The 15,029-nt window shown below is 45.6% G+C and overlaps 1 protein-coding gene across 5 annotated transcripts in view; it reads right to left on the reverse strand.

Moving 5' to 3' along the window:
- LOC130123360 (solute carrier family 12 member 7-like) overlaps positions 1–15,029 on the reverse strand; it is a 107,449-nt gene that overhangs the window by 52,959 nt on the left and 39,461 nt on the right. For all 5 annotated transcript variants that reach the window (XM_056292495.1, XM_056292498.1, XM_056292497.1 and 2 more), the window contains 2 exons: positions 1,446–1,537; positions 438–569 (listed from right to left, as the gene is read on the reverse strand). In XM_056292495.1, the coding sequence (XP_056148470.1) occupies positions 438–569; positions 1,446–1,537 (224 nt within the window). The remainder of the gene's footprint in view (positions 1–437; positions 570–1,445; positions 1,538–15,029) is intronic.

Consider the following 15,029-nt stretch of genomic DNA (forward strand, 5'->3'; position numbering starts at 1 on the left):
TACACACACACACACACACACACACACACACACACATTCACATCTAGGGACAATTTAGTATGGCCGATTCACCTGACCTATGTGTCTTGGGACTGTGTGAGGAAACCGGAGCACCAGGAGGAAACCCACGCAGGCACGGGGAGAACATGCAAACTCCACACAGAGGACAACCTGGGACAACCCCCAAGCTTGGACTACCCTGGGGCTCGAATCCAGGACCTTCTTGCTGTGAGGTGACCGCTCTAACCACTGCACCACCGTGCCAACCCTGAACCAATACAATCGCATTAAAAGATCGAGATGTCTCTGTGCTCAGGTCAACAATTACCAGTTATTACTGGATTCCATGTATGCTCCCCAAACAGCAGCGACAACAAAAACAATGCAAACGGGCTAATTCATTTTGATTCCCATTGGCTTGAAAGTTGTGTTCGTACCGTGATGGTGACCCTGCGGACCCCGTCCTCGTTCTCGGCCTCCTCGTGCTCTCTGACACCCTGCGTCAGGTTGGTGTAGTTGGCCAGCTTGTTGAGGAGAGAGGACACCATGGGGTTGCTGTCCATTTCCTCCTACACAGAGATGGACAGAAAGAGATAGATTTAACAAAATAATAAATGTACCTGGATCACAAAACATTTCCTTATGGCGATTGATAATGTCTCACAGCATCACCTGTCTGTCTGCCAAGTCAAAACAAGAAGTACAGAGATTTCAGACTGGCCCGTGTAATAATCTGCAAATCTCCCCAAAGTCTCTCATGTGAAAGGATAAGAGACATTATCAGTGCTAACAATTATAATTTTATTTTAATTTAAGCCTAGAAATGCATTTTCACCATTGTAATAGCAAATTTATTTTAAATGAAAAACCTTGCTTAACCTTACTTTTAGATGAGAGTTCAGTATTTTCTTTATTTTTTTGGTGGATTTTTCTCCCCAATTGTATCCGGCCAATTACTCCACTCTTCCGAGCTGTCCCGGTCACTGCTCCACCCCCTCTGCCTATCCGGGGAGAGCTGCAGACTACCACGTTTCCTCTGATACATGTGGAGTCGCCAGCTGCTTCTTTTCACCTGACAGTGAGGAGTTTCGCCAGGGGGACATAGCGTGTGGGAGGATCGCACTATTCTCCCCAGCCCCCCCCCCCCAAAACAGGTGCCCCAACTGACCAAAGGAGGCGCTAGTGCAGCGACCAGGACACATATCCACGTCCGGCCTCCCACCCGCAGACACATCCAATTGTGTCTGTATGTATGCCTGACCAAGCCAAAGGTAACACGGGGATTCAAACCGGCGATCCCCGTGTTGGGAGAGTACAGTGCTTTCTAACAATCAAAGTTTAATTCTATTTGCAAGTAAGTTCACACATACACATATTTGTTGCTTGGTCCACATGAAACATACAGCATAACGTGCAAATAAAGGTATTGTGGTGAAGCGCCTTACCTCAAACAGTGCCATGTTTTTGCCATCGTAGAAGTGACCTCTGTCATGGTCTGGGCTGATGAAGGGGCTTGACTCTTGATGACAGTCATCTCCTTTTAAAAAGACGGATAGACAAATGCACAAACACACACAGAGGGTCAGGTACACTGATATAAACAGCAGCATCAGTAGTAGAGATAGTCATTGTAATCGTATGGAGGAGGAATGGAGGAGGGACAATTCAGGCCTCTGAGGATGGACTTGAGCTGCTTTTAATGTTCACCAAGATCAAGTTCAGCACACATCATACAAAACTTTGTGGGGTTTCTTTTTTGTTGGATTCCCCCCCCCTTTTCTCCCCAATTGTACCTGGCCAATTACCCCGCTCCCTGAGCCGTCCTGGTCGCTGCTCCACCCCCTCTGCCGATCCAGGGAGGGCTGTAGACTACCACATGCCTCCTCCGATACATGTGGAGTCGCCAGCTGCTTCTTTTCACCTGACAGTGAGGAGTTTCACCAGGGGGACGTAGTGCATGAGAGGATTGTGCTATTCCCCCCAGTTCACCCTCCCCCCCCGAACAGGCGCCCCGACTGACCAGAGGGTCGCTAGTGCAACGACCAGGACACATACCCACATCCGGCTTTCCACCCGCAGACACAGCCAATTGTTTTTGTAGGGACGCCAGACCAAGCCGGAGGTAACACAGGGATTCGAACCGGCGATCCCCATGTAGGTAGGCAACGGAATAGACCGTGATGCTACCCAGGCACCCTAAAACTTTACGGTTTTTAAACGTATTCATCGTCATTAGAGTAGATCATGTTGTGGTCCGCTCATGATGAATGCCAGGAAGAAGCCAAGGGGTCATGGTGAGTCACAGTGTGCAGCGGCTAAAATCCCTGTTAACGATAGATAATACACTGAAAAAAAAGGGGCCGTCCACAAGATAAGGTCAAAATAATATTGCATCAATATCAGCAAACGGGGCGCACAGCAGAGAAGTTTACATAGCATTACCTTCAGAACCTGCAGGAACACTCTTTTCTCTTTTGCACACACACACACACACACACACACACAACCTCTCAGATTACAAAGTGCATTGCGTGTGGATCCTGCCTCAGACAACAGATTCTGATCATGTTAGGATAACCCAAATTCATGTTTTAACTGCTTGAATTGCTCTTCATTCATCAAAGGACATTTTTGTCTTCAAGATTTTGTGATATTCCAAGCATGTCCATGTAATAACTTGTTCCACTGCTGTGTTGTGCTATGTTTACTGTATTCATTACATTACTCTTGATTTTCCAAATCAGACCCCAACATCACAAAAAGGAGCGCATTTCAGCAAACATGATGAAGAAAACTCATGTGGTAAACAGCTGGCATGTTTCAGCAGTTATGTAAAAGACAGCATTAGACCTCAAATATTGGGCTATCTCAGCAAGATGCTCCTTCTGATGCACATTCGCCCACCTCCCCCCACACACACGCAAACGCTGATAATCCTGAATATTCATCCTGATTTATGTATGCTTCATTGCAAGAACAAAGTGTGCAGGCGGGAACAGGATAAACAGGATGAAATGAAACGAAACAGAGAGGAAGAGAGCAGAACAAAACAGTACAAGACAGTAAAGAGAACAGATTCTCTCAGAAAAGTCAGAACACATTTCGGGAACATCAGTAAGTTGTTCTAGTCCTGAAAAACTGATTGTTATAATTCTTCTGAGCCCCAAAAATCTCAGAGTCTTGTAATTATAATGAATTAGTTGCAGGTTATGATCTTGTTGGACATACAAGCATAAAATGATAAAGCCGGTACATTGTGTGTGTGTGTGTGTTTTGGGGGTTATGGAAGAACAAGTGTATATTCGTGGTGAAAGGATGCAGCAGCATAGTGCACAGTGTTGGACTGGATCATTGAAGTTAATGTGAAAATGACTCTGATGACAAATTTAGACGCTAATAAACAAAAAGCGAATACGATGAATATTTCGGCATACTTACTAGTTTGTCTCCATGTTCTCTCAACAAACACCCCTTCCCAAAAAACATAGCCCAATTCCTTTCAGGTTGAAAATAAAATGGAAAGTTTTGCAGAAGAAGTAGTGGGATGGAGAAAACCTGGAACATACACAAGTCAAAACTCTGAGCAGTAATGGTGCATGCCAGAACATAGAGTATATTCATCTCATCTCATCATCAGCCGCTTCTCCGGGGTCGGGCCGCGATGGCAGCAAGCTAAGTAGGGCACTCCAGACGTCCCTCTCCCCAGCAATGCCCTCCAGCTCCTCCTGGGGGATCCTAAGGCGTTCCCAGGCCAGATTGGACATGTAGTCACTCCAGCGAGTTTGGGTCTACCCTGGGGTCTCCCCCCCAGTTGCCCGTGCCCGAAAAACCTCCAAAGGAAGGCGCCCAGGAGGCATCTTAATCAGATGCCCAAACCACCTCAACTGGCTCCTTTTGACTCGAAGGCGCAGGGATCTACCCCCGAGCTCCCTCTGGATGTCCGAGCTCCTCACCCTATCTCTAAGGCTGAGCCCAGACACCCTACAGAGAAAACTCGTTTCAGCCGCTTGTATCTGCGATCTCACCCTTTTGGTCACTACCCAAAGCTCATGACCACAGATGAGGGTTGGAATGAAGACTGACTGGTAAACTGAGAGCTTTGCCTTCCGGTCAGCTCCCTCTTCACCACAACGGTCCGGTACAACGTACGCATTACTGCTGATGCTAAAAATGGTAATGGTAATTTTTACCATGCTAATGGTAAAAATATATTCAGTGGCAATATTATAGAAAGAACTTTGGTTGGCTTTGAATGTCTAGACCAGAATAAAGCTAAAATATTTAGGACTTCACAGCCAGTTGAAAATTGTAAGGATATAAAGCCAAGACGCAGGATGGGGTAGGACATTAATAAGATAGTAACAATGAGACATGCTACTAATAACTGGTTAAGTCCCATCAAGTTATAAGCTGGGTAGTAGCAAAGAGGCAGAAGGTCACACAAGCACACGTGAACACACACACACACACACACACACACACACACTTATGCCTAATACACAAGGACACAAACTGAATGCAACATACCAAGATGGACAGTTACTGGCACACATTCACACACAGAGTCAAATATAAAAAGATGCTTTGACATATTTCTTAAAAGCAAAGCTTGTCAAGAAGACGAACATAAGCGACTTTCAGTGTTCGAAAAGCGCTACATAAGTTTGATTTATTATTATTATTATAATACTGCATTATCACTAGGCAAGATCAACATATGGGGATGCATAAACACAGGTAAAACATCAGTTGCATGCACATAAGCTCAACAGCCACACTTGTGTCTTTTTTCCCCAAGACATGTGCACACTAATAGTGTGACTTAACAGATTGCCGTCGGCACACTTCTACGGTATTTTTAAGGGACAATGTGTCATTCAGATACACAGAGGCATGCAGAGCTGACACGCTGACAGACATAGCACAGCCAAACTCCTAACCGGCTCTGATTCAAAACACTCATCAACTACATCTCCTATTTGGTATGCCTGTCCATACTGTGCTTCTGTCTTTCTGTCTGTCCAGCTGTTAACATGCATCACCATTCACCATACACAATGCTCAATGAGCACTGGCAACCTCTCATACAATACCTACGTTGACCACTAGATGTCCCCATTTCCTTAAGGATACACAGTTGACATCCGGGTGGCTGCTTCATTTTATAAAAATCCATTGTTTTGGTAGTGTTGTATATTAATTGCTGAATAATGTGATTTCCTCCTATGGAAAAAAAGAGGCAATACAATAAAACATGTTTTATATTTTCCCCCTCCTTTTGGTCCCAAATCGAATTTTGGCCAATTACCCCACTCTTCTGAGCCATCCCGTCGCTGCTCCACCCCCTCTGCCGATCCGGGGAGGGCTGCAGACTACCACATGCCTCCTCCGATACATGTGGAATTGCCACCCGCTTTTTTTTCACCTGACAGTGAGGAGTTTCGCCAGGGGGACGTAACGCGTGGGAGGATCACACTATTCCCCCCAGTTCCCCCTCTCCCCCGAACAGGAGCCCCGACCGACCTGAGGAGGCGCTAGTACAGCGACCAGGACACATACCCACCTCCGGCTTCCCACCCGCAGACACAGCCAATTGTGTCTGTAGGGACGCCCAACCAAGCCAGAGGTGACACGGGGGATTCGAACCGGCGATCCCTGTGTTGGCAATGGAATAGACCGCCACGCCACCCGGATGCCTGTGTTTTATATTAGCTTTCTGACCGTTGTCTTTAGTTAAAAAGAAACATTTCCGAATAGGTCACTTGTTTGTGGAGGCATACTTCAACCTCTCTGTGACCTGTCCCTTTCCTAACTGCACTAAGCCATATCAGTCCTGTACATGCAGCCTCAGCACATGACCGAAAATGCTTATGTAACACTAAAATGTCTGTCAAACTGGCTTGGTGAGCCACCTGACAAGACCCTCATGGTTTGAAGGAAATTTATTTTAGTCTAGAATCTGCTGCATTGCACTTTACATGCCTCCATGTAAACCGTCATAAAGCAGTTCTGTAGAAATGGGACAGTTTCACATCAAAACAAAGTTGCTAAACACTTCCAGATAAATGAAGGGAGTAAAGACTGCTTTAGGATAAAGAACTTTTTCTATAAGCCAAAATCATCCGCAAGAACGCTTATGGAAAGGGTGTGCTTCTGCTGAATGACAAATTCTACAAGTAAAGAGACAAACTACGTGAATATAACAAGTTACTAGTATTACCAAAAATAATAGATCTTGACCACAATCAATTAATAACCTATTTTTGGCATGTAAATTCAAGCAACAAAAAAAAATGTGATGGACTTTGGCTACAGGTGGGTGTTTTATATTTGTGGTGGTTGAGGTGAGTTTCCCCCCTTTCACTGTTAAGTGCTTTGGGTGCCTAGATAAAGTGTTATATAAATGTAATCCATTATTATTATTATTATTACTGTAGAATGACACACACCACTATGAATTCTGGAGCAAGATATGATGCTGGGCATATGAGACCAAAGAACAAGGGTTTGAGGAAACTGTGGGATCTGGTGTTCTGTCGATATGTGCTACCTGTTGAGACGTGTTGCTTAGTGGTTCTGTGCATGGTTAGGTGAGGTTGGGGTTAGGGGCATGGTTAGATTGCAATCGATTCACGCTATGATAGCATTTTTCGACAAGGCAGCATCAATTATCAGAACACCGGCTTCATAAGACCGATACAACTGCTCTTTATTCTCTGTATTTGTCTGTTTATTCACTTACTCTCTCTCTTCTATATTCTGCTCTAACATCATCATTTGTCCTACTAATTATGCCATTTTCTGTGCTTAGTTCACCTATCACTAGCTTTTTCTCAAACGACTAATATTAGTGGGTAGCCTTTCATTCCTAGTCTGTTTACTAGCTTAGAGCTTAGCCTAGCTTAGCAGTTAGCTTTATTGCATTTGTAGTCAAAGCAGCCTCGTTAAAACGACGGGGTGAGGTGACTTCTGCAATTACTGATAGGTTGTCTCTACTAGAGAGACATGTCCATGAATTAGAGCAGCTTCTCTTGGCTAGGATTACGTAAGACGTGACAGGCACTACAGATAGTCTTAGCCCCAGGGCTGACAGCAGACCTGCTTTTGTAAGCATGAGCTCATCCTCATTTGCAGATGCGGTGGAGTTTGTCCCTGTTTTGCCGGTGTTATAGAATTTTCCGATTCCCCTGCAGAATCTGACTCCCTTTGGCATGAGGCTAAGTTAAATGGTCCATAGTGCTGAATAAACACAAGTGCCACCCAAAAAGGTGCCACCTACATACATAAGTGCCACCTTTTTGGTTGGCACTTGTGTTTTTAGGGGGTTGGTTAGTGGTGGGTTGGTAGGGTGGGAGGTGGAGCAGCCTTGGGGACCTTGTTGGGGGATGGGAGCTGGGTAGGAGGGTGCCCCTGCCATGGGCAATGGACCAGTCCAACAGGTCGGTCCAAGTCCAGGTGAGCCGGTTTTAGGCACTCCACAGAAATGCACTCTGGCTTGCCATCGACGTTGACGACAAAGTGCTTGTTTCCAGTCTCCGGGACGTGGAATGGGCCATCATAGGGAGGCTGCAGGGGTCCACGGTGAGCATCATTGTGGAAGAAAACGTATTGTGCTGGCTGCAGAGTTGTGGGAACGTGAGACTGTGGGATGCCATGTTGTGAAGTGGGGACCGGTGCGAAAACTCTGACGTTATCCAGAAGCGTGGTCCATTGGTGGGCTATAGACCAGGGAGCCGTGGTGTTGGGGACCAATCCCCTGGGGCCCATAGCAGCTGGCCATAAACCAGTTCAACAGACGAAGACTGCAGGTCCTCCTTAGAGGTGATCCCATCTGACCTTTCCTCTGACCGGGGCTCACAGTTTACATCTGTGCTGTGGAACGCAGTCGCAGAGAGCCTCGGGTTGAAGCTCAACGGCACCACTGCGTACCAACCGCAGGCCAATGGGTTGTACAAGCGGTTTCATCGCTCTATGAGGGATGCTCTATGGGCCAGCCTCAAGGACAGCAGCTGGGTCGACAGGCTCCCGTGAGTCATGCTGGGTCTCAGGGGTGCAGCAGATGGGGGGACAGCACTGAAAACACGCCGCCTCCATCCAGTGGGAATGACGGGCCAGGGCTGACCCGTGGAGATGTTGCAGAGGAGTGTTGTACCAGTGTCATCGAAGGAGATGTCCTCTAGCTGCAGCCCTGTGAAAACCATCTTGAAAGCGTCCACGTCCGGAGTCGGCAGCCTGGTCAGCTGCCACGCGGGCGTAGTCAAGTCCCAAGTGGACTGCCCCTGTGATGGCACAGGAGAGGCAGTCAGTGACGAGGTAGGTTTTGCCAGCATCATGCTGTACGTCCATGGTGAAGTCCAAGATGTAAAAGAGCTGTCGCTGCTGGTGGGTGGACTACAGCTCAGCCACCTTGGCCATGGCGAACGTCTGTGGTTTGTGGCCCACACAAATGCCATGAACTGGCGGGCCTCCAGCAGGGAATGGAAGTCTCAAACGTTGAGGTAGAGGGCGAGGACCTCCCAATCGAAGGTGCTGTACTTCTGTTTGCTGGGTCATAACTGTCAGCTGAAGAAATCAAGCTGCTGCCAAGCACTGTTCACCCACTGCTCGTACACCGCACTGACTGTGTAGTCTGGAGCGTCCATGGTAATGGGAATCGGAGCCTTGGGTGACTGGTGGGCCAGCATTTTTGCATCAGCCAGAGCAGTCTTAGTGTCCCCAAATGCCTTGTCCTTCTCTGTGGACCAGTCCACAGTGTGTTTGCTGGCCTTGCCTGTCAGAGCCTTGTACAGGGGTCTCATGAGTTGAACAGCTTGGGTGATAAAGCGGTGGTAAAAGTTCACCATGCAGAGGAACTCCTGCAGGGACTTGATCATGAGCGGTTGTGTAAAGTTCGCAATGGCATCCACCTTTGACGGGAGGGGTACCACCCCGTCTTTGGTGATTCGGTGTCCGAGGAAGTCGATGGTGGAGAGTCCAAACTGGCACTTGGCTGGGTTGACGATCAGCCCGTGCTGGCTGATCGTCGAAAAGTGTCCAGAGGTGAGACACGTGTTCTGCTTTGGAGGTGCTGGTGATGAGGATGTCGAAGATGAAAGGTAGGTCCCGTAGAACTAAATCCATGAGGCGCTGGAATGTCTGCGCAGCGTTCTTGAGGCTGAACGACATGCACAGGATCTCGAACAGTCCAAATGGGTTGATCACCGCTATTTTGGGGACATCCAGCGGGTGGATGGGCAACTGATGGTATCGACAGATGAGGTCCACTTTGGAAAAGATTACTTTTCCAGCCAGGTAGGCGAAAAAGTCCTGGATGTGTGGGACTGGGTAGTGGTCCAGTGTCGTTGCATTGTAAAGTCAGCAGTAATTGGAATGAAAACCTGCATAAACGTGGCTCTCCATGGCACATGGTTAGCCACACCTGAGCTAGACAAAGAGGAAGTTGGGTTTGTGCTCCCCCAGGAAATCCAGCATCCTGACGATGGGTTCAGACAGCTTACTGTCACTGTGGCCTTGTAGAGAGAAGAGCCGGCTGGCCTGTGCACCGTCAGAAAGTTCAAAAGTTCTCAACAGGTGAGCCTTGAGTTTCTCATATTTATCCTGCTGAGTAGGATTTTTGAGGAGGCTCACCACTCTGGTTGCTGTTGGAACTCCCGAGGGCCGACGCCACATAATAGTATTTTGTGGCATCTGCGGTGATTTCCCACAACATGAACTGCACTTCTGTCTGGGCAAACCAAGCTGAGGCTGACAACTCCCAAAACCCTGGCAGCTTGAGAAACTGCATTGTTCGTCATGTTAGTGAAGAGCTCTCTGGAAACGTCCAGCAGATCACATCTGGGTCACCAGTGTGGAAGTTGGGAGAAAACAGATGAACAACTTCTCCCTTTGACAACATGAATGTGTGTGTTGTTTATTTTCCCTTTCTCAACCGCACCTCTGTAACATGGCGCTCTGTTACCACAGTTAAACCCTGAGCCCTTAAAGTGAGCACGTCAACTTAATACAAAACAAGCTATCGTGAATTATGTCCATAAGTCCACTACAAACCCTAATTTCGCCACCATGCACATAACCGCTAAGTAGCACAGCTCATCAGTTCATTCTCTGTCTGAAACAGGCTATTTGGGCCATTTTCTCTTTAAGGCCCCCCTCCCCAAAAGTCCACTTTTTTCTGATTGGCCAACTTCTGGAAGCTTGATAAGGGGGCAGCACCCGGTGTTGTATCTAACTCTGTTTTCCCATCAATATCTGTTTCCCTCTAGTCAGAGTTCAATACACCAAGACGCTTGATTAACCTCAACCTAACCACAACCTAACCATTAGCTTAAACTCTCCATCCATCCATCCATCCATTATCCAAACCACTTATCCTGCTCTCAGGGGTGCGGGGATGCTGGAGCCTACCGCAGCAATCATTGGGCAGCAGGCGGGGAGACATCCTGGACAGGCCTCCGAGCCATCACAGGGCCAACACACACACACACACACACACACACACACACACACACACACACATTCACAACTAGGGACAATTTAGCACGGCCGATTCACCTGACCTACATGTCTTTGGACTGTTGACACAATTTACAGAATACAACATTGAAAGAGGATAGCAGAATTATAATGGAATTATAAGATTTATGAAGAATATGATGCACAGGAGGCCAAGCAGTGTACTGATGCCACCGGAACAGCCCAGGACCCAAGCCACACAACCAGTAACACCTAAAAAAAAAAAACAGATAACAAAAATGATATGGATTTATAAGATATATAATAAGAAAACGTGATGAGAGGAATGCCAAGCAGCATCCAGGTGAGGACCACCATCACCATGGAGACCCGGGAGGAGGACCGACTGCACATGCACACATGGGAGACTCAAGACACCATTCACACACACAAAAAGAGAAAGGAGAAGACATCATTCAGAGAGAGAGAAAAGATGTCAGAGAAGAGAACTGTTTGCAATAATCATTAGTCAATCAATTAACTCATCAATTAGTCAATCTATATGCTATAATCTCGTCGGCAGAACAGCGGTTGGTAAATTCATTGAGACAGAAACCTATCTGCCATGCAGTACAGATTGTGAAGCACTCAACTTAAAGGCAACTAATTGTAAGCTAAGGCAAAAAGATGAGTTTTAAGTTTGGATTTAAAGGACTCAACAAACTGATTGTCTGATGGCAGCAGGCAGGTTATTTCACAAGAATGGGGGCTGATAGGAAAAGGCCCTGCCACCAGCTGACCTCTTTTTAACTTTGAGTACACACAGGAGCCCTGTATTTTGAGAGCAAAGAGTTCGAGATGGAATGTACAGTTTAAGGAGATCAGACATGTAAGATGGGGCAAGTCCATTTAGGATTTTATAAGTCAGCAGAAGCACCTTGTATTTTGATCTAACATGGATAGGAAGCCAATGAAGGGAGGCAAGAATTAGTGTAATATGGTCAAATTTCCTAGATTTAGTTACGATTCTAGCAGCAGTATTCTGAACCATCTTAAGACTTTTAGTAATGTGGCAGACCTGAAAACAAAACATAACAGTAATCAAACCTGGATGAAACAAATGCATGTATTAGAGTCTCTGCGTCAGCCATGGACAGAAAAGACAGAATTTTAGCTATGTTAGGTAAGTGAAAAGAAGCAGTCTTGGTGACTTCTTAAATGTGCTTATCAAAGGAAAAGCTGGGATCAAACGTAACACCAAGATTTTTGGCTGCCACACTTTGTGAAATCACAGAGTTGTCAATTGTTATCGTTACTTGATCAAACTTGTGCCTGTGTTTAGTAGGGCCAATGACCAGCATCTCGGTTTTATCCGAATTTAAAAGCAGAAAGTTAACTGACATCCAATTTTTCACTGTAGCCAAGCAGGCTTCTAAAGTAGTCATTTGAGTATGATCATCAGCCCTTATAGGCACATACAGGTGAGTATCATCAGCATAGCAATGGAAGTTTATTCCATAACTGTGTATAATTTGGCCAAGAGGTGAAATATATAGAGAGGAAAGTGGAGGGCCAAGAACTGAACCCTGAGGTACACCATATTTAACGTCAGAGAATTTTGATGTAATATTACTAGAGCAGACACAATGTATTCTTCCAGATAAGTAGGACTTAAGCCAAGAGAGAGCCAAGCCAGAGATACCAAAATTACAATTTAATCTGTCTAATAGTACACAGTGTTCAATGGTGTCAAAGGCTGCACTGAGGTCCAGTAGTAGAAGCACAGAAGTGGAACCAGAGTCCATAGCTAGTAAAAGATTGTTCACCACTCTGGTCAGAGCAGTTTCAGTGGAGTGACAGGGCCTAAAAGCCGATTGAAAAAGTTCATATAGATGGTTTTCTTCTATATGGGTCAAAAGTTGTTGATACACAACTCTCTCTAGTACTTAAGAAAAGAGTGGAAGATTAGAGACTGGTCGATAGTTATTAAGAGACCCTGGATCAAGGTGCGCTTTTTTAAGTAGAGGTTCAACCACAGCTGTCTTAAAACTACTGGGAACAATGCCAGTTGTAAGTGATAAATTAACAATGTCTAGCACTGTAGGTCCCAGAAAAGGCCAGAGGTCTTTAAAAAGTTTTGGTGGTAAGGGGTCAAGTAGGCAAGCAGTTTATTTAGAAGCTGACATTAACTTATTCAAAGTATCAAGATAGATAGTCTCAAAAGCTGTAATATCAAGGACCATCAGTGACTCACTGTATAGATATGAATTTGGTAAAACAGGATCTGCAGGAGTAGCTGGAGTTGAAGAACTAATTTTGCTTAAGATCTCATCAACCTTATTGCAGAAAAAATCTAGAAATTCATGGGCCGTGAATGGTGAGCAGCTAATAGACGGCTGCTTTTTAGTAAGTTTTAGATACAGTTTCAAAGAGAAATCTGGGGTTATGTTTATTAATATTGATTAAGTGAGAGAGATAAGCTGTTTCTGCAGCAGATAAAGCACATTTGTATTTCAATAAACACTCATGCCACGATAGATAAAAAAAACCTTCCGATTTTGATTTTCACCATTTACGTTCTAGTCTCCTGCAGGCCCATTTAAGAGCACAAGTCTCATCGTTAAACCAAGGGTGTAGCCCTCTTTAGTCGCCTAGCTCTGGTAGTTAGAGGTGCAACTGAATCGATGAGACTAGAGAGGGCCACATTAAAGTCACTAGTGAAATTTTCAACAAAGTCAGGTACCACAATGAAAGGAGCCAAGACTTCAGGCAGCTGCTGGCCAAATGCAGCTACAGTGGAGGGACCAATGTGGCAAGCGGCAATTACATCTGTGCTGACATTAACTGGACAGGCCAATAATGCTTCAAATTTGATGAGAAAATGATCTGACACAGCAGATGTGGTTGGCAAGACATTCAGATCAGAAACAGCTGTCCCTTCAGATAAAATCAAATCAATGGTGTTACCACTGCAGTGAGTCGACTCTTTTTTTGTTGGATTTTCCCCCCTTCTTTTCTCCCCAATTGTACCTGTCCAATCAACCCACTCCTCTGAGCTGTCCTGGTCACTGCTCCACCCAATCTGCCGATCCGGGGAGGGCTGCAGACTACCACATGCCTCCTCCAATACATGCGCAGTCGCCAGCCGCTTCTTTTCACCTGGCAGTAATGAGTTTCGCCAGGGGGACGTAGCACATGAGAGGATCATGCTATTCCCCCCAGTTCCCCCTCCTCCCCAAACAGGCGCCCCGACCGACCAGAGGAGGCGCTAGTGCAGCGACCAGGACACAAACCCACATCTGGCTTCCCACCCGCAGACACGGCCAACCATGCCTGCAGGGACGCCCGACCAAGCCGGAGGTAACACAGGGATTCGAACTGGCAATCCCCGTGTTGGTAGGCAAAGGAATACACCGCAATGAGTCAACTCTTAAACAAACTGCGTGAACCCAAAAGTATCAACTAGTGCCAGAAAGGCTTTACTAAGAGGATCAGCAGCCTTATTCAGATGAATACTGAAATCACCAAGAATTAGAATCTCATCAGAGTGAGTAACAAGGGCTGAGACAAATTCTCCAAATTCTTCAAGAAATAATGACTAACAGCCAGGAGGCTGATAGAGTATCACAATTTGGACTGAGCCGAGTCTATACATGGCTGAGGGAGATGGACCAAGAACAAGAACCTCAAAAGACTGGAACTTAGAATCAAGGCTAGAAGTCAGATTGAAAATAGATTTATATATCAAAGCAACACCAAAACCTTGTTTATTTGCCCAAGCTACATGGGCATAAGTATAGTCAGGTGGGGAAGCTTCATTGAAGCGAAGGAAAATATTTGGTTTTAGCCATGTTTCATATAACCCAATCATATCTAAACTATGTTCAAGAATCAGATCATTTATTAGTAAGGCTTTGGTAGGCAATGACCTGATATTTATGAAACCAAATTTAAGTACCTCGTGGAAGTGTAGCAGGCAGAACTTTAGAGCTACCAATAGGTGAAATTTAATTGGAATTAGACACCTTGTTGACAATTTTGACCACCAACGCTTTTGACGATATGTGGTCACATTTCTGATAACATTAGATGTTTGGTTCCATAGATTATTAGATACTTTGTTTCACATTTCACCACTACCAGTGGTAGGAATAATTATTAGATTATTGTGATTCACACATTTAGGAGAGGAGAGCTTGGGAGCAATACAACAGGGTAGGGAGACAGTCTCAATGTTATAGACCAAGTTATCAGTCTGATAACCTATACTATGAAAAATTCCCTGACTAATCATATTAATTAAACTACTTGACTCCACATCCACACTAGATGTAAACTTAGCAGGCTCTCTAGTCACCTGCAACCTGCTGAATGATAAGTCCCTAGTGTCAAACTAAATGTAAGCAGCTATCTAGTATATTGCTAGACAAAAGATCAGTGCCGTCCCCAGAAGGGTGAATGCCGTCTGCTTTCAGCAGGTAAGGGCAGCCCCAGAAAGAAGGCCAGTTATCAACAAAGCCGAAACCCTGCTCATTACAGTAATGAGCCAGCCAGCAGTTCATTGTTCACATCCTTGT

Source organism: Lampris incognitus, chromosome 14 (assembly GCF_029633865.1).
Source record: "Lampris incognitus isolate fLamInc1 chromosome 14, fLamInc1.hap2, whole genome shotgun sequence".
Lineage (NCBI taxonomy): Eukaryota > Metazoa > Chordata > Actinopteri > Lampriformes > Lampridae > Lampris > Lampris incognitus.